The sequence below is a fragment of the Archocentrus centrarchus genome, chromosome 7 (assembly GCF_007364275.1).
Source record: "Archocentrus centrarchus isolate MPI-CPG fArcCen1 chromosome 7, fArcCen1, whole genome shotgun sequence".
Taxonomy (NCBI): Eukaryota; Metazoa; Chordata; class Actinopteri; order Cichliformes; family Cichlidae; genus Archocentrus; species Archocentrus centrarchus.
Genome location: NC_044352.1, coordinates 11,801,005 through 11,820,640, shown reverse-complemented (window position 1 = coordinate 11,820,640; position 19,636 = coordinate 11,801,005). Strand labels below are relative to the sequence as shown.

The 19,636-nt window shown below is 41.0% G+C and overlaps 1 protein-coding gene across 8 annotated transcripts in view; it reads right to left on the bottom strand.

Annotated features, from left to right (window-relative positions):
* The window catches only part of anks1aa (ankyrin repeat and sterile alpha motif domain containing 1Aa), a 67,653-nt gene that overhangs the window by 27,235 nt on the left and 20,782 nt on the right, over positions 1-19,636 (bottom strand). For all 8 annotated transcript variants that reach the window (XM_030733143.1, XM_030733147.1, XM_030733148.1 and 5 more), the window contains 10 exons: positions 13,192-13,488; positions 12,472-12,547; positions 12,267-12,368; positions 12,085-12,171; positions 11,746-11,915; positions 11,406-11,468; positions 10,433-10,565; positions 9,600-9,643; positions 8,362-8,455; positions 4,413-4,906 (listed from right to left, as the gene is read on the bottom strand). In XM_030733143.1, the coding sequence (XP_030589003.1) occupies positions 4,413-4,906; positions 8,362-8,455; positions 9,600-9,643; positions 10,433-10,565; positions 11,406-11,468; positions 11,746-11,915; positions 12,085-12,171; positions 12,267-12,368; positions 12,472-12,547; positions 13,192-13,488 (1,560 nt within the window). The remainder of the gene's footprint in view (positions 1-4,412; positions 4,907-8,361; positions 8,456-9,599; positions 9,644-10,432; positions 10,566-11,405; positions 11,469-11,745; positions 11,916-12,084; positions 12,172-12,266; positions 12,369-12,471; positions 12,548-13,191; positions 13,489-19,636) is intronic.

The following is a 19,636-nucleotide window of genomic DNA, read 5'->3' as shown; positions in this document are numbered from 1 at the left end:
TCATTTGTTATGCACTTTAAATCAGTGGTGTGAATATTTCTATTTCAAGCAAATGCAGACTTATTCCCTGAAAGGAAAAAAGGGAGAGAAAAAAAGAGCTCTCGCTCCTTCCTTTGAGCACAGAACTTACAGCTATCTGAATCACTATTCATGTGAGAAGAAAAAGAGTTCTGAGTTCATCAGATTTAAATAAGGCTCAAAAACTGGACACAAGAAATAGCTTATCAAAGGATTTTAGAAGCTTACCAGCCAACGAGGGCCACTAATAAACACCTATTCCCAATGAGATGAATCAAAAATTCATTATGTGATTCAGCGTGTTGTCCAAAAAGCAATATTGGTATGGAAAAATGCAGTTAACCACTAACCTGCTCATACACAGCATTCTTTCAGAATAAACACATTTTGTTGTATAATTGCAGCTTTGGGTTTGTAATTTGAATCCACTCTAACCGACTGGCTGCATCACTCATAAATACAGTATACACTAGGGCAGGGAGCATGACGAGGAGGCTGCGCATATGTGAGATCCATCAGAGGCTGGTTTAAGGGTTAGCAGCTTTCTTTTGGGTACAAACGTGCTACATTTTATTCTGCAGTAGAACTGGAAATGAAAGAGAAAAAAAAAAAACTCTTGTTTTGGCTACTCCCGTTCAGCCTTGTTTCTTTTAGAAATGGATCGCTCCTCATGTTTAGTCTATTTACTTCATCTGTGGAGAAAGCACCAGGGAGAATACAACAGGACTCAGGAGCTCACGGATTATTGTGGACTGCTGAGGATATCTAGGAAGAGCAGAAAGCTCCAGTAACCAAGTAATGTCACAGCTGCCTTAATCCTGTCACTCTCTCACAGGCCACTTCCCTCAGGTTCAGTTTGTGGAGGTGAGGTGTTCATTAAACTAGATAATTAGAATGAACAGTACCCTGTCAGACTTTTAAAGGGGAATTAAAAAGATCCAAACACACACTTTATTGAGCTTATTACCCCCACTTTACCATAATATTCTGCAAAAGGAAGGCAATGTGAATACCTCTGGATATTCAGATATTCAGAGGTAAAGATTACACTTTAGGCTATGGTAGCTTTCCATTAATACTTATTATTTCTGATCAAGCTAGAAAAACTGCTACATCCAAATGCAGTAATTTTACCTTACTGCAGATATAAATTGCCATTGCATGTATGATGGAGAATCAACAACTAGAAACTGCAGCAAAGAACTGGCCAATCAGGTAGGTATGATAGAATCAGAGTCAGTAATGCACTGTCTGTCCACCAGAGGGCATCGACATGTTGATTTTAAAACTAAAATGACCCATTTGGTATGTATAATCATGATTAAGATTTAAGGTTTGACTTCAGTGGTTACTTTCATAAAAGCAAAAGTTTGGTTTAAACTATTAAACGTTGTTCAGCAGCAAATAATGACCATGGCAAAAAAAAAAAAAAAAAAGTAAATAAGAAACAGCATCAGTTATATAACATTTTGTGATTCTCAAGGCCAATGAGATTTGGGACCACACCAATCTTCAAGCACAGCTGCAATCAGCCCACCAACATCAGCTGATGGCTCAGCTGAATCCTTTATGCAATTCTAATTAGCAAATTTCATAGAAGCCTGCTATTTAAGTAGCTTTAGTCTGCCTATTAGTTGATGGGCATTTGCAAGCCGCTTTGCAAACCACACTGACGCCAGCTCCTTTGTTCCATGCCATGTCCGGTTGTGCCTGGTAAAAATCTGGCTTGATTTCAAGAAGGATTTCAACTCCCATATATACAATTACCCAGAACTGGCTGACGTATAATTTGCATTTAATACACAAACCAGGATATATAGTACACCTGTCTGCAATACTTAAAGCCCCAACATAATACATACATAACCGTTCAAATGTATCTGCTCTGGTGACCCCTTCTGAATAAGGGAGCAGCTGAGTATTCACTAATGTCACAATATTGCAGAACAGCTCCTACTGGCTAAAGCTGAGAATGAATGGGCTCTGTCAAAACGTGGTCTAGTACACTTTAATGGAGGCGAGGCATTCACTCAGTGCATACAGAGGCATATCAAAGCTCAGTCATTTTCCACAAGTGTCTCCTTGGCAGCCTTGGACAAAACTATAAACTAAAGTAATGCTTGCAAAGGCTGAAGAACTCAAGAACATACATACATAAAAGCTCAGAGACAAGGTTATCCAAGAATGAACGAGCCATATTGCCAGGGTGCTGAGTTCTGTCTCATTATAGGAAAGCCTGTTGAACTTGGACAAAACTCATGTAAAAGGCCTTGGGACCCTCTTTATCCAAAACAGCTAAAGATGGAAATGTTGAGATCAGTATTTCCATATAGAGCAAATATTTTATAGCATAAATACTCATCAAAGATGCTTTGAACTACAGCCTCCCCTCTATGGGCTGGTGCCATATTTCTTATCAAGATCCATCAGTGAGCAGCAAACTGCAGCAACGTCAACACATCTAGAAATTCGTGGTAGCACAACGCTGCCAAATAAGAAGGTCTGACTTTGGAAGGATAAAAAATTCATTTAAAAAAATCTGGAAAACAGTTACATACCAGCATCTGCTGAGCACGACAAACTGTATAAGGCAATAGAAACTTTGTGTCACAATGCAAAATGCTGCAACAATGACACATAATTCAGATTGATTGCATGCACTCTCACACATAAAGGGGAAAAAAGAGGTACTTAAAAGCTTTAGGATCTCAGCACAGCACAGTCTAATTACTGTATCTGTACCATAAGTTGGCAGCATATATAAGCTGACCACCTGCATGCAAACCATGGCCCACAGCAGCCAAGACATTAACCTCAAAGCTGCTATTAGCTCACTGGGGTTGTTCTGATGGGGTCATGTAAAAAAAACACCAGACGGCAACATGATCTCCTCACTGTGGGGAGAGAAAGCATTAGTGCTACCCGAGCCTGCGATTTGCTCAGGATGGTCAGGCATCATAAATAAAACGTACAAGTCACCTCTGGACTGCGTGTGTAGCAGCGTCACAGATGCATGTTATCAGTAAGAGAAACAGAGCAGAACACAAAACAGTACAGTGAAAATTACTGAGACGCTAGTGGACAGCTGATGCAAAACTTAACTGAGAAGCTTACAGAGGATTTCTTTAATTCTGCCAACAATAAGATGATTGTTGTAGGATAACGGCGAAAGAGCCAAAGAGGAAGCCATGTCGGCTGTATCTTGTATGGCTGTATAATATAATATATTAACTGATACTAAAAAAAACATCCAAGTTTTACAAAACTTAATATTGAACCTGTTTTTAACTTACGCATCTCAAAAGAGCACAATCTAAAAAACTCTGAAAAGGAAGAGGATTTTTTTCCTTTTTGGAACAATCCTACACTGTATTTGTTCAGTTGTGTGCTTTTTTTCTGCGTTCTGAAGGGTTGTCTGTCTCTATGGAGATTCGGGTTGACGCCTTTACAAGAGGAGGAGGCAAGAGCTGAAGAGACAGATCTACGGCTTCCAGGTCTTCTCTGAATCTCAATTTCCAAATCTCTTGTCTTATTCTTTCAGTCTCTCAGTTGTTTTATCCCCATCTTCCTGTCTTCTCTAATCTCTTCCCACTGTGACTGTACTCAGCTCTTTATCTACATCCCAGACAAAGCATTAAAGCGCTGCATGCATAGGGAATATATTTAGATTTGAATATGTGCTGTGATACTAAAACATGGTGGGACTGAGGAAAAAAAAAAGTTTTAACCAAGTAAGATTTTAAAAACAGAATTCTGACAATATTTTCATACGTTGCAGCTTCCTAATAAAAGAAATGTACTAACACAAAGATTACTGTTAATGCAAAAAAGTTAATGTTTGAGACAAGTTTTGGCTCAAATTGCATGACGAGGTGAGCTTTGAGTTGGGAGAACATGAGCAGAGCCGTTGTTCAAGTTCATTACAGTCATCAGAAATTTGGGGGGGGGGGCACACTAAAGCAAATCTAGATAATATCCTTATGCTCTAAATATATTTTTTAAAGGGTCAACTTTTGTACTTGCTTAAAAACCAATTTTCACATTCCACATAATATTAATAGTTTGCATACAAAGGCTTTCATGACAAATGTTTTTGAAACAAAAACCAACGAGTGATGTCATGGTGCCTGTATCCATCCTTTATATACAGTCTATGGTTTCACCTGCTGTCTTTTTTTTTTTTTTTTAGGTTTTCTATTCTAAGTTAAGTTACTGGAAAAAAGGTTGACTTTATTCAACATCTTTATTAAACATCTATAAAACATCTGTCACATTATTCATTGCTGACCCACAGCCTACATTATTTTTTTTATAGTTCACAAACACAGACTAAAGCACCAAAAGGTACAGAGACTGTAACCTGGTTTCTGTCTTAAAGATGAGGAAACACTTACCTCATCCCATTCTGAGGTGAAAGAGGGAGATTTCTCAAGTCTCTTCTTAGCCGTGCTACAGTTAGAAACAGACTCGCTACGGTTTCCCAATCCTCCTTCCTCCTCATTAGGAGGTGACACGAGCAAGTCTGAGTCAGACTTGGACAGGCTGCGGGCCAGCTTCAGGTCCCCAGGAGGGCGCATCTTGACGGCAGATACAGCACCAGCCGCCAAGTCCCTAGGCTCCTTGTTCACAGTAGCATAAATTGCTTTTGGATCACAGTCTGTCAGGATGGCGGCCATGCTAGGACGGCTAGGTGCCGGTGCAGCTGCTGTAACTCCTTCTTTTGCTTTGGCCCTCTTTTTTGATTCTGGCTGGCCTTGGGTGGGTGGCAGAACACCTGGAAGCCGGAAGGGCTCCTCACAGCACTCAAAGACGGGAGAAGATCCGTGCAGGAGGCCGGTGAACTGCTCTGGTACACCTGCTTCCTGATCCTGGCTGAGCTGAGAGATATCTAGATGACAAAAAAAGAAAGAAAGAAAAGGAACAGACAAAGTCAACAAAGAAAGAAAGCAGTCTGTAATAGCTGGAAAGTGGACTTCCAAATGAGGGGCAGATCCTTAGAGTGTGGCTAATAAGAAACCACCCACACAAGCCCTGAAACAGATCTGTAATTGTTTCCTACCAGGAGTGACGAAGAGAAAAAGGGGGAGAGAGAAGAGATGGAGCAAGGAGAAGGCGTATGTTGGCTGGAGAAATGACTGAATTCCAAACTCAGCTTGCAGCCGTCTGACGGCTATCTGCTGGTGCCTGACTGTTTTGAAACAGGCAGCTGAAGCAAGTCATCTCTCTGAGTAGCCGCACCACAGAGACCCACTTGTCTGTTAGGCCCGTTTTCCTAAAATGACATAACACTAAGAACTTCCACTATTTTGAGTAAACTTTCATGCAAACATACACATGAATTCTAAGAACGTACCCCAAGGAAAAATTAACACCGCAGAATATACAACACAGCATGAATAAAAGAAGTCTGAAATATCACTCAGAGGAGTGAAACTTACTTTTTGGCTGTCTTCTCCAACAAAAACAACCTTAATGAGACTGACTGGCAGGTGCAATTAAAAACAATTAGATTTTCCTCCTCCCCTCTCCCGAGGACTTACTGCCACCTAAGCCTCTTTTCCACAGTCCAACCAGCCACGGCTTGTCGTCGCTGATGCTTTGATTTTAGGGAAAAAAAACTAAATAAAACACTACCTCGTGCTGAGCTTGTCTCCCTTTGCACTGCAGTAATGTGTTGTGTTGTCTGCTTTGGGAGCCCTCTGTGTTTTCTAGCTTCTAATTCTAGACCCTAATGGCGGGCCAGGAATGGAAATTTGAATCACCCTGTCCTCCAGCAGCCAGACTTCTGATAATTAGTCCTGTGACACATGGTGCAGGAGTGTGTGGGCTTGTGAGGGCAGTATCTGCCAGGGTGACAGGGTCAGGAGTGTTTGGTGACAGAGGATCTGGGGAAGAGACACCACAGTCAAGTATCGACCTGTTGCAGCACTTTGTTTGTCCTTCACAAAGCAGCTTTATGCTAAAAATGTGCCTGGTGCGGTCATGTTATCGCTACAGGAGAGAAAACTCTAAAGAAAAAAAAAAAAAAAGCAGGTTGTGAATGAGTTTTATCTACATCAGGTTCACCAAACCACCTCAGTACTATTTTAGGGACCATTTCCAGTGAGGGGAGTGTGCCAAACAACGCCCTAAACTCCCTTTACACAAGTTAATAAACACTTGACACATATGAAAAGTGTGTGTGCGTGGGGTGTTAGAAGGGGTGAGTGAGTGTACTGCACACATATGTCAAGATCACAGCCAAACACCCACCCTCTCCTTGGCAGCTAGGGAGTGTGAACGCCCTATGATCGCATCAGTGCGATTCCAACAAACTCATATGGCGTTAACCCTTGCAGAGACCACTGGAGCTGCTTTCTATACAGTTCTAGGATGTGCAGATGCAATCTGATGTTTTTACAACTCTTATGGATGGGTGAAGTCACCACAGAAGTGGGGTGTTTATTTCATTTGGCAGCGACAGCTCCATATCTCCCTGATGATGTTATGTTTGGTTTGCAGACACTGTGGAATCAGGGCTGCTTGTTACTTCATTTCTACACAATCCAAAGTCAACTTGTGCTGCCCCTGGAAAAGCATGCTCTGATTTTGTTCTAGTTTCAAAGAAATTTGAAACTCTGTGTGTAATATACTTTAAAAGAACAATAACGTACTATTAACGACTGAAGAACAGAATTTGATTGTATTAAACTAACTGCACATGCACATGTTCCTCTCCGCATAGGGGAGTTTTATAAGACCCAGAGCCAAAGAAAAACCACCAGCATTACAATAAAAATACTTTTAAGTGTTTTTTTTTTTTTTTAATTGAGGTTTAATTTTCTTAAGCATAAAAGAGATTTTTGTTTATGAAAGGGTTAGAAATAATAGGAACCACTGCTGGTCATAACTGTGTAATATTTAATCCAATGGGGTTTTTTTTTATTATCTGTGGAGAATCATGTAATCTTACAGGTACTGCTGTGGAAACACTATAAAACACCAGGCAGCAGGGAGAATCTGTCAGTAAACTGTGCATTACAGCTGAGAACAGCAGGAATGTGTTTAAGATAGACAACAAACACCATCAATAGCTGACTCTGCATATGTCCTCCACCTGCTACACAGTTTGAGCCTTGACACACACAGTGGTAAGAATTTGGCCCATAGACTACATAAGATCATATCCACATGAGCAGAACTAAACATTTAGGCTCAGCTAACTGCCCGGGCTTATGTAACACATAAAACAGGAAACAGATTTAACTTGTTGAGAAAAAAAGAAAAAGAAAATAAGGAACCAAATTTGTGGTTTTAACAAAGGAAATGAAGAGTACTTTAGAATCACCAAAGATAAAAAAGGAGAATATATATACATATATGTTTTTAAACTTCACTTACTAATCCTTGAGCTTCGTTATGCAACGTGCTCTGCTCTTTCATGACAAATTATTACAATTTTAATGTTTAAACTCATTATTGTTAACCATCTGAGGGGCCAGCTGTTTACAGGGGTTTATGCATCAACTCAAAGAGGGATAGTGAGACAATGGAAACTCTGAATATGCAAAAATAGATGCCAAAAATTTATTTCTAATTTATATCAGCAATAATAAATAAAATTCCTCTCTCTCCTTTTTTATCTTCTACTTTCCATTTATTTTAAGGTCAAAGAATTCCCATATTTGTTAAATTAGAGATATTATAGTAATGTTACTGCAGCTGATCCACATTTTCTTTGTGATGAAATTACAGAGAAATCTTTTGCCCCCAAAAAATTGTCGTCACCCCCTAAACTATGTAAAAACAGCCCATGACTCCCGCGAAACAGCTACCAACTCAAGAAGTCTAATTGGCTTCGTTTTGCAGTTTATTTTCCAAACATGTGCTAAAATTAAATTTATGCAATGAAGACATCTGTATATGTATCAAGAAAAACCCAGCAGCTACGCTCCTCATCTCTGCTCCGTGCCTGACTGGATGAAGTGGCATATCCAGCTTTAGGCGGGGATGTGGATCTAAGATAGGAATGTCACGATCTGATCAAGAATTCAGTTTCATACTAGCAATGAAACGAGTCTAGCCCACTCGCCAAAGAATGTCAGTCAACCTGCTCCTGACAAGCCAAATCCGCTCTGCTGCCCGAGAATACCAATCGTGCACTCCCCGGCTGTGCTAATCCAAGCCAGCCTATCTCAAATGCGTCGAACTCAGATGCATTTCTCCTATTTCATTGACATGCTTGGCTTGTGATTTTCCAAGTCTGATGTGTCAGGTCCATCTTTCCTTACCCTCACACAGCTTTACCAACAGCAGTTGTACCTTATTAGGTATCCAAAGTCTGAGGACAGTGCTCGTACTCACCTCCTGGTGCCCCTCGGCCCGCTCGTCCTGGAGGGTGCAGGGTGTCTTTCGTCTTACTTGGGGCTCTGAGGTCGTTTGGGGCAGAGGGTTTATGCTAAAGTAGGTAAAAAGAGAGAGAACAGCCGCTAATCAAATTTCCTGTAATATTAGACAACCATAGTAGCTCTGCTGAAGCCCAGTTAGCAAATAGTTAAGCCAGACTAATTATCCTGGCTTGTCTATTGTTAAATGAAGATGTTACCTCCCTGGGCGTCTGCATTACAGCCGTGGTGGCATGTTTGCCTACATTAGCTATGATGTGGCTGAGCTCAGGAGGCTGCAGATTAAACCACAGATGACTATAAGATGATTATCATCGGGCAGATGAGAAGCACAGCTAAACTAATAGGAGCTAGACACTGTGGGCAGCAGAGGAGTTGTAGAGGTGGTTAAAAGCAATAATAAAATGCTGCCACCTGGATGATAAATATGAACGGGCAATAAAAATGACAGTGGTAATAAACAGAGTAGGCAGATTTACAAAGATGCACCGTTATCAGCGGCACTTTAAGAGGACTTCTGCTGAATTTCTGACTCTGAAGAGACCATCATCTTCATTTTAAAATCTGCTATAATCACACGGGTTGGGTCTCCCTCAGATCCATGGCCGATTTAGAATCACCAGTTAACTTAACACGCATATCTTTGGTCATTTCATCTCATCCTAACTTTGAGACACTGATTAGGTCAGCAACAGCATCAAATAGAGGAGCTAGGGTCAAGGATGGGTTCCAAAGTGGCTTGCACAGGCAGAGGCAGCTGTAAACAGGCTGTTAATTAGCATGTACAGGAACTGTATCAGCTGGCATGGACCGGCATTGCAATCAGATGATTTGTCAGGATTGCTGGCTCAGCTCGAATCTTTGACCTACTAGAACTAATGTCATAATTGATATGATGCTTTGTGGCAGTTCTATAATTTTTATCTCAGCCAATGCATGATGGTCTACAATGCTTGGATGGTGACCTTGAATTCTGCACTATTTTCATCAGGCACCATGGGATACTTCCACATGCAGTGCACTCTATGGGGTATAAGAAAACTATACATTCAGACAGCAAGTCAATACTACAAGGAATAGTGAATAATACTGGGCACAACCATGGTGATCTAGATTGTTATGTTATGGTTACTGTAGGCTTTAAAAAAAATAAAAAATTCAATGAATAAATGATGAAAAGAAGAGCATTATATATACCTGAGGTAGGACACTGTTGGAAGACAGTATAGTGGTATTCTCATCTAAGGAGACAAAAAAAAAAAAGAATAAAAAGAAGACAAATGTACACTGGTTAGCTCAGAGTTACAGCAAACCTATTGTTGGTTCTGACTTTCAGGAGAGACATTATGTGGAGAATGTCAAAGTGATGGATAATAAAATCATGTATTATGCATGGCGCCATTATCGGTCTAAGCGTCAGACAGACTTCAGATTAATCTCCCTGCCTTTTAAACAGCACTGAGTACCCAGACATGATAGAGCAGTTTAGAACAGATGAAAAACTAATCATTTAACATTTCTGTCCAATTCATGTTTCAAAAAAAAAAAGTCATTCCTTTTTTATAGCACCATCATTTCCATCGGGAAGGCATGATGACATCCGTGATTAGACTCCAACACTTCAGCCCAGTTATCTAATGTTGATAGTCAAGCTGACTAAGCTGAAAGGTCCCAAGGGTATGATTTTAAAACATCTACATCAACAACTAGAGATCAAAATGGCCTCCTAATTTAATCCCATTTAATCCAATTACATGCGGTGCCATTCACCAGACACAACTGAGGAGGGTCTGCTGAGGCTCTGTTGTGATCAAACAGCAGCAAAAGAGCCTTAGAGACAGAGCTCTCACATATTCATGTCAGGAATGAAAGATCCCCTAATATATACAGATATAACAGGGTAAAGTGAAGACAGCTGATCAAGAATATCTTGTAAGAGCATAGACATGAAAAAGATTTACTGAAAAAAAAATATGCTTTTTCTAAATGTAACTTCCTCCCTTTGGATTATACTGAATGCACGCAACTACCTTTATGGGATTGGGACTCCTGGCTAGATGGTGGCGGGATTTTGGTCTGTGCAGTCAGCAACAATTCATACGTGTGATCCTCCTCTTCCACTGATTCCCTTTTCTCTTCTGTGCTGCTGCTAGTATACATGGCCTGAAGAAAGGTCAAGGGATGGAAGGTGAAAAAGAAGCAGCAGGTTAGAAACTACAAGGCAGATGTCTGAAAATATTTGACAAAATTAGGAGAGCCTTAATGATCCAAATCCACAATACGCCCTCTACGGTCAGCAACAGTTTAAACCAGAATGGTTCTCTGACGCTGCCTTTACCAATTCCCATTTACTTTTACACACCCAATGCCCATGCCCCATTTTGCACTCAGTTGAGTATTTATTAAGAAGCCGTTTGAATTGAGCAGCAGCCATGAAGAAAATGAAAGCGGCCACAGCTAAAATAAAACTGGCGTCCTCAGTGACAGATTGTCATTTTTCCAGCAGCTTCCGTGTCACTATGTAAGAAAACATGTCCAACTTTTCAGAGGAGTTAACTTTTAAAAGTACTCTGTCACAACCATTTGTGCACAACTAGAAGTGCATGTGAGAATCTGTGGTGTTGAATAGCAAAAGTTTCTCCTGACTTTATGACCTCTGACCTATTCGCATGAGATTAGTATTACCGGGGGACTTGATGTGATTTCGAAGTTACTCCCTCCCATGTCTGTGTTATGTTACCATAAATAGGCTGGCACATAATTGTTGAGCCTAATGAAAGATAGCAAAATGTTCCTTACCGAGTCTTACAATGCAAGCTAACCATCTCATCTTATGAATAGGACTTCATCCTGTGTAGTAGTATGATCTCTACTGCATTCAAACCCCCTAAAATACTGTCCAAATGTTCATGTATAACTGCCTCCATAAGAAAAATGGAGGCTGCATTACACAACCTCCACAAATAGAGACAGTCCTCTATGAATAGGGCTTTACTTCCTCACCTCTGAGCTCATCTCCTCTTCGTTACCATGGCCAGGATGTGATGAAGGAACCAGGCGATCTTTCTGTACGTCAGTAATACGAGATGCAATCAATTAAAAAAAGTCATGCAATTAATAAAAAAAAAAAAATCATTATTTCACAATCAGTATCAATAGATGCAATGCAAACCCACACTGCAACACAAGAAAAGTAATTCTGGGAGATTTTTGTGGCCCAGTCATAAGAAGAGAGGATCACTACCTCCCTCTAGTGGGAGTTCGGCATTTCATTGCCTCACTTTATGTCTTGGTATGTGTATATGAGAGGTGGGTTTCAAATTAAAAACAAAAAAACGCTGACCTTTCCAGCTTCACTATCAGGTCGTCCTGAGTCCCTGTCAGACGACTTGCCACTGGTGAGGCTGTCTAAAGAGTGGCAAGAAGTGGCCTCAAACAGAGCTTCATATGGGCTCTCCTCCTCGGGCCCTGGGGCCAGTCCCGAGATTAGCTCACTCACCTTCTCCAATTCACCTATGAGTCAAAATGCACACAGGTTGGAACAAAACAAGCCTCAGGTCAAAATAATAACTAAACTATTATCGTATTTTCCTGCCCACCCCCCCACCCCCGCTTAACGATCTGCTGCTACAATAGTACAATCACCCATTATGTCTGACTGGGGACTCCTGATAAATCTTACCCTTTTTCCGTGGGCTGGGGCTCTCCTGTGGTGGAGGCACTGGTGGAGGAGGAAGGTCAATATCAGGGTGTTTTCCAATCATGTGACCTGGAACAAACAGAAGATTATATCACAGCTGTTTCATGTGATATAAAGACAATGATTCCCACTGCAGCCCTATTATTTGCTCATGCGGTCTTTACCAAGGATCAGGGCAGCTATCTGTTTGCTTTTCTGAGAGGGCATTTCCTTGACAATGTCCAGCGCTGTCAGGCCCTTCTGTTCCACGATGTTAACATCGATACCTGAGAAATGACAGCAGGAACAGTCAGTTGTTTTTAAGTTGGGTTTTTTTTTTTTTGCTAAATACATGGAAGCTATGTGGATTGAGCACACTTGAGGTATGACCTGCACTGAGAAGCTTCTGCACCACATCCGTCTTCCCAAATAGAGCTGCTTCATGGAGGGCACTGCCTTTCTCTGTCTGAGCAGATCAAATAAAAGCCATGAGCATTTATGAGAAAAAATTGTAAACATTGAAGCTCTTATTATCTTATTATTTCTTATATTATTGCCAGATAAATTATACTACAGAATACAGCAGTTCTGTTCCAGCACCAACACTTGAGTAAAACAAACAGAGTGCAGATTTATGCCCACTACCCGGTCCACTTCTTTGCTGATAATTATGTGGTTGAGGAATCAAAGCAGATCATTTTCCAGCTCACAGGGCCATGCTAATTAAAACCCTGCAGGATGCAGAGCCTAAAGGATGCAGAATAGGCTCCACATCTTTTATTCAGAGGAAAGGAGGACAGAGAAAGGAGAAAAGTATCTCCAGACAGATGGGTGGCACAGTTTGATACGGAGTCATAGCTCTAGGGCCCACCAGGGGGAGCAGGGCCAGCTCTCCTTTGATACCGCAACAGTTCCTTTGCAAACTGAGAGCTTAAGAGTTTTACAATTAATCTCATAGCTTTAGTGGGAAGTAGCAAGAGGAAGTGCTGCAAGGACAGATTAAGTTGCCCAACATGGTTTGAGCCATGACAGAATATTAAGAAACACTTGCAAAAAGAAGCATGTGAGTACACATACATAGAGAAGAAGAAAAAAAATATGTGCACATACCTCATAGTTGATGTCCATGCCAGCATCCAGTAACACCTCCACCACGGGTAGGTGTCCGTTACGAGAGGCCAGATGTAGTGGTGTGTGTTTCTTGGTGTTGCAGCTGAGCAGATTAGGATGGGCACTGAGCAGCAGTTTGACAACCTCCAGGCGGCCGTACAGTGCTGCCAAGTCCAGTGGAGTCTCAAACTTGTTATTCCTCATGGTGGGATCAGTGAGTTCCTCGAGCAGTAGCCGCACCACCCGAGAGTGGCCATACTGGGCAGCACAGTGCAGCGGCGTCTCGTTGTCATTGTTCTGTTGGGAGCCGATAAATGAGTGAGAAGGGGCTTGGGAAAATGGCAACACAGACAATGTAACAGACTTGTAATTAAGGAGAAAAGAATAGAACAGAGATGCTTGAATCATGTCTGTAATAGGTTAGAATTTGTTACTCGACTGAGCCATTGTGCGAGTAAACCGGTCAGATAGAGTCCTGGACATAGACAGATCATGAAAGATCATGAAAAACCACCAACCCTGAAAAAGCACACAGTGAGGCCTTGGGGGCCTTAGCATGCATGGACTAATGAGGACAGGTGTTGAGGTGGCACTGAGTGCCACAGGCAGCAGGGTGATAACAGAGGGGCAGGGATACATAGGCAGGTGGGGCATTAGCAGCCGCTTTGACAAGAGGTCAGAATGCACTGATACTGAACAGCTACAAAGGCTCAGACATGTGTGACACCTCTATGTTGCACACAAACAGCAACAATCGACACTGCATGGAGAAAAGCAAAAACAGTTTTTAACACTCAAAGGGTCAATGTGATATTAACAGTAACACTTGGGCTGCAGTGAATGATTAACAGCTAATCTGATCACTATGCTGATATTTTATAAGAAATAAACGAAAATGCCTATCAGATTTTTTTTTTCTCCAAAAGCCCAGGAGCCGAGTCCAGGAAGCAGGTTTAGCTAACAACTCTGAGTTTGTTAACACTGAGATGAGGAAAACTCCAGCAAGACAGTTAAATTAAACTCTGACTCAGTTACCAAGGTAACAGACTCTGAACTAAGCCTACTCATTGGCAGGTTTTCTTCAACAAACCCTGAGTTTCTCTCTGACGCCTCCCCTCCTGCTGCACCTGAGCCAGCTGAGTGATGCTCCCATTCAGTTCCTCATTCATGAAGTCACTGTCCAAGTGCAAAGCGGAGCGGATTAATTTGCCGAAGCTTACGTTTTTACACACACTGAATTCCCAGTTTCCCAGTTATTTTGTGTACTTAACATAAGTGCTTTTACAGTCTTACAGCCATTCAGTCATGAATAATTTAAAGTGACTTTTTAAAAGCAGCTGCACACAGTCTGATTGTAATCTGACTATATTTCATGGTGAATGTGTTCATAGATTGCTGTCAAACAACATTTTAAATGATCAGAATCAAAATTCAGAGTTTGAACCTCGACATATTTTCCACTGGAAATCACCTAAATCAGTCTCAGTGGGGTCAACCCAGAACCAGAGCCGTGTGAAGGAATCACAGGCTCCGTAATGGATCAGCAAACTGGGCCCAGGTCGGCGTCCACCTGCACGGCAGGAGGAATCCAAATGGATACGGATCACGGATTCAGACCAGATCAGGCTGGCTCCAAGTCATGTCCCTGCTCATCCTGTATGGTTCTGTTTTGGACCCATTCTGTCCCAACATGATCTGTATTCCCAATTTAAACACCTCATCCTTCCAAAACTATACTGAAATATCTCAAATCTAGCAGACCAGCATATAGATAGCTCTATAAAAGCTTAGACATTTGTGATATGTTTGCCTTTTCTGATAAAACTTTACATCCATTAAAGACTTGGAAGCTGCCCTGCATTTTTTTTTTTTAGTTAAATGTGAAACAGTTACTAATACTTGAATGAATGATACTTTATTGATCCCACAATGGGGAAATTACAGTTAATTAACTCTTAGCATTAACAGTAAGTCAGTAAAACATCTCTACTGTGGCTGTCAGGAAGCCACCATCTATCAGTGAAGGCTGATATTCAAATTCAAATTATAAATGCTCACATTGAAAACATTAAAGCAGAGGGTTTTTTGAAAATCTCTTTAAGCATTATTATCGACAAAGTGAGACTGTTACATCCCATCAGTACATTTTTACTGAAGAATTGCACATGTAAAACCAGGATTTCAGCTTCATTTAATCAAGTTCAAGCTGGCTAAATGATCACCACAGACAGAATATAAAATTCTATATTTTATATCAAACTTTATTCTGTATATGATCATAAGAGTAGACGAGCTGATTAAAGTGACTCTTTTCTTGCCACCTGTTGTTGTTGTTTATCATGTCAGCACTGGCATGTGTTCATATTCCTCAGTCCGCTGAATTCAAATGTAGGCTCTGATCTTCATTTACCTGTTGCAGGTAAATCAAGTGTCTGGGCTCCATTGATGATGACTTTCTTTCTCTACTCACACACGTGGTTAACTCAGGGTGAGCATACTCACAGTTGACTGAACTAACTCTGGTCAGCTTTCTAGAACAGGAAACTCAGAATTGCTGATCTCCGAGTTAATGAACTCTTTATTTTTATACTCTGAATTTGTTGATCATGCTTCCTGGAATAGGGCCCAGGGTAACTTCTCCAAATATGAAGACAGAGTCCAGAATACCGTGTATATTCATATCACACTAATAGAAAATATATAAAAGCAGCAAATCTTCATAATGAAGATCCTGCACAAATACAAGAATGGCCTTACTTCCTTTCTGAGTATGTCCCAAAATCTGCACTGTAGGAAAACATGCTAACAAATAAGCAGATAAAACAGCAAAGAAACAGCACTATTTTAAACATAAACTCCGCAGCTAGTGCTAATGTATTCTAACCATTAACAAGCAGCAACAAGATCAATAGACATGAGAGCTTCCAGCATGTTATCTCTACCATGAGCAGCCAGCAGGGGGCAATCCCTGAAATCCAGCATGACCAATTCAAAACACACAATGACAACATGTAGTCATCAGACTAGATTCTGCTGTACTTGTTCCTTTGTAAAATGTAAAATTAAAAATCACTCAATCACCTAAGGGTGTCTAAATAATGTGATTCTTTGCAACATGGAAAGACAATCTATCTTAACAGCTCCTTGATTCTACTCAATTATTAGATACAGATGGGGGGTGGTAGAAAAAGCCAGCGACTGCAGAACCGCATTCCAGACTAACAGAGCCACCTACAGAAGGGCTGACGCTGGTATGAGAAGTCCCCACATGGACATGCATGATGCCAGTTTGGGTGACTCCCATAGGAGCATGCCAGCTGTGCCACTGAAGACAGGCCACCGTGTGGAGGGGGCAACGGGGCAGTTTTAGACGGGTGTGACTAGCCCATTTACTGTTTTCTCTGAAACCTGGCGCCAGATGGGATCAGCAGGTATCTCCTTCTTTGTTGGGAGAGAGTGAGTATTGTACTCTATTGGCAAAGCAGGTCAGGGCTTGAGCAGAGAGAGGAGGTGGAGCCTAGAGGAACAAAACAACACCTGCCTGTCAAAAGAAGGGACACAAATACAGGCTGGAAAAAAAAAAAAGCCTTTCTTGGATGGACTGAGTTGAACAAAACAAATGTAAAAAAGGTTTAAAACAACCTTTCACGGGCAGCTAAATTAAACTGACCTCAGTTTTCACTGCCTGGGTGGTTTCATCATTTGGAGCTTGTGTAGTTGTGCACTAGTCATCGGCTCCAAACAAATGCACGTGTACGCACACAAGCGCACTGACACAGAAATGGCCAGAACCCTACATGAAAAGAGCACGCTGTCTTTCATCTGTGACGCACCATCGAGCATTTGTCACAGCTTTTTAAACAGATTTACTTTCAGCATTTAGATGACTACAGCAGACAAACACACACTGTGATTGTATCAGCATGATTCACTTCCTCAAATATGCAGGTCTGCTGTCTTCACAGTAATCCAAGGAAATCTAGCATACAATGACTTTTTTTATATATATTTTTTTTTTGGGCAATTTTGCCTTTATTTGTCGGGAGACGCAGAAGGTGTGACATGCAACAAAGGTGAGAGAGCATAACAAGTATTAACTTTTAAGGGAATCCTTTAAGTACAATGATTAACTTAAAGCATGCAGGAACTGACTGTAAAAGCAGGCAAAAGTAACTTTTTAGATAATACTATTTTTCCCGCTCATGATAAGTGTTGCAAAATGCACACAGTGGACAGATACCATGACTTCAATGCTTTTGAGCATGTTAACACCAATGTCTCCCTTGCCAAAGTGGTGGTCAGGGCACTGTAGCAATGTGTCACCCAGCATCTGATCGCATTAAACATGGCTGACCAGCCATTTGACTCACTGTTAGGAAACACAGGACGGAGGACAATGACCCAGGACTCCTTTAGTGTCAGCACTGGTGTATATGATCCACAGAGAGGCCTTCCACTAAAATTTCCACTTAATCCCAAACACCTTGACTGCTTTGCTTTTTAACTGAGGTTTGATAGTAGTTTTTAACTACAAGCCCTTTTTGGAAACTGTAATATACTCATAGTTTATCCCACTAGCTTTATAGTGGGAGCATACAATTTATCTATAAGGCTAATTTGAGCATTTTATGTCAGCAAATGAGCCAGTCACTCGGGGATTAAACTTGTGACTTGCTGCTCAGGGCATCTGCATGAATGCAATACGCACCCTAACAATGCACATAAATCACAACCTTAAACTTTCAGGCTTTATTTCTCATTAATATCATGATTTATGTTGAGTACATAGAGCAAATACAGCACATAAATAGCAAGTTTGTGGGCAAAAACAGGTCATGTGGAATACTCTGTATACAACTGAACTGATTTATTCGTTGGCCATCAGAGAAACACGCACAGGAATACGAACCACAACTAGAAAAAAAAAAATAACTATCTGAAAGCCAGTCTACTCCGCTGTTGTGTTAAAATTTGCGTGCAAGGATTCAAAAGATTGAAAACATGGCAGTGGACTAAAGTACGTAGCCCAGTTTGAAACTAATTTTAATAGACCGCTGTAGAAAACAAATCAGATTCAAAAATGCTATTGTACTCAGTTAATTTGCAATTTCTGCTGAAACACTTTTATACTGTTATATAAGAAGGACTTCCAGCATTAGATTCAGCTTTATAAAGATTGGGATCCACATGATCTCCTCTGCACTACCACAGGCCACGTGAGAAGTCAAACAATCATGCACTAACAAGATAGATCTCTGAAGGCTATTACGCAAAATGGCACCAATGACTAGCAGCCACGCTGGGAAAGATTAGAATTCATATAGCTCAGCTAAGACTTCCTGGACAGTCTCCTGTCTTTACTGTGTGTGGAGCTGCATCCTGATTTAGGCCGTAGTGCATGTCAGACAAGAGGAGATTAAGCTGCTGATTGACAAACCACGCTTTAACCAAGAACATCTGAAGATTACACTCCATTGTGTTTTCATGCTGCCGAATATTCTGAGACGAGGGAGAGAGACCCCGAGTGACAGAGAGAAGGGCAGGATGTTATGGTTCTCACAACCTGCGGCTGGGAGATGGTAACACGGTTTGACTAGCGACTACCGTCACGTGACATGCTTGCTGACAGCACAGTGAGGCAGAGGTTACGTCAGCCTGGCCTCTGGTAGCAGTAGTAGTAGTAGTAGTAGTAGTATTGGTGGGTGATGGTGGGGGAGGGGTGGGCTGAGCAGCTGTTGCAGCTAGTATGCCAAAGGGCTGCCCACTCTCAGTGCATGCCAGCGTCACCATCTGAATTCCTGCTAGCTTCTGTGCATTCAAACGCCCTGCAGAGCTCACACACATGAAATGTAGTTTTCAGCAGTTAATAATGTATTCTCACCTCCTTAAAATGATCTCTGTCACTTGCCTTCTAGCACGTACTTGCCCTATATAAAGGGCTAATAAAGGCACGCTGTGTAATGTATAAACAGGTATATGGCCCTTGATAATTGCTTTATGATCTTGAATTTATCTAAATATATTTACGTTTAGGAAGGTGGGTTGGACAAAGCATCAAACTGAAGGACACCTGTTTTTTTTTTCTTGGTAATTGTATTGAGATGTTTTTACTTACAGTTTTTTTGTTGTTGTTTTTGTTTTGTTTTTAAAGCCAATTGCTTTAATATTTACTTTAAATAAAATAAAAGTTCATCAAAAATCAAACCATTTGCAGCTGGACTTGATTCTAAATTTTTAGGTTTATTATGAGTGGTGGAACTTGCTTAATTGTACCCAAAGATAATTATTAGACGATGATGACTTGTTGGGGTGTTTAAGAGTCGGTGACTGCATACACAATTTTGTACATCACTTTCTACAGTTATATATTGGATTGTAATATTCATTTTCTGACATCTCCTATCTAAAAAGATTATGTGGGCAGAAGGTGAATTTTTTCCACCAA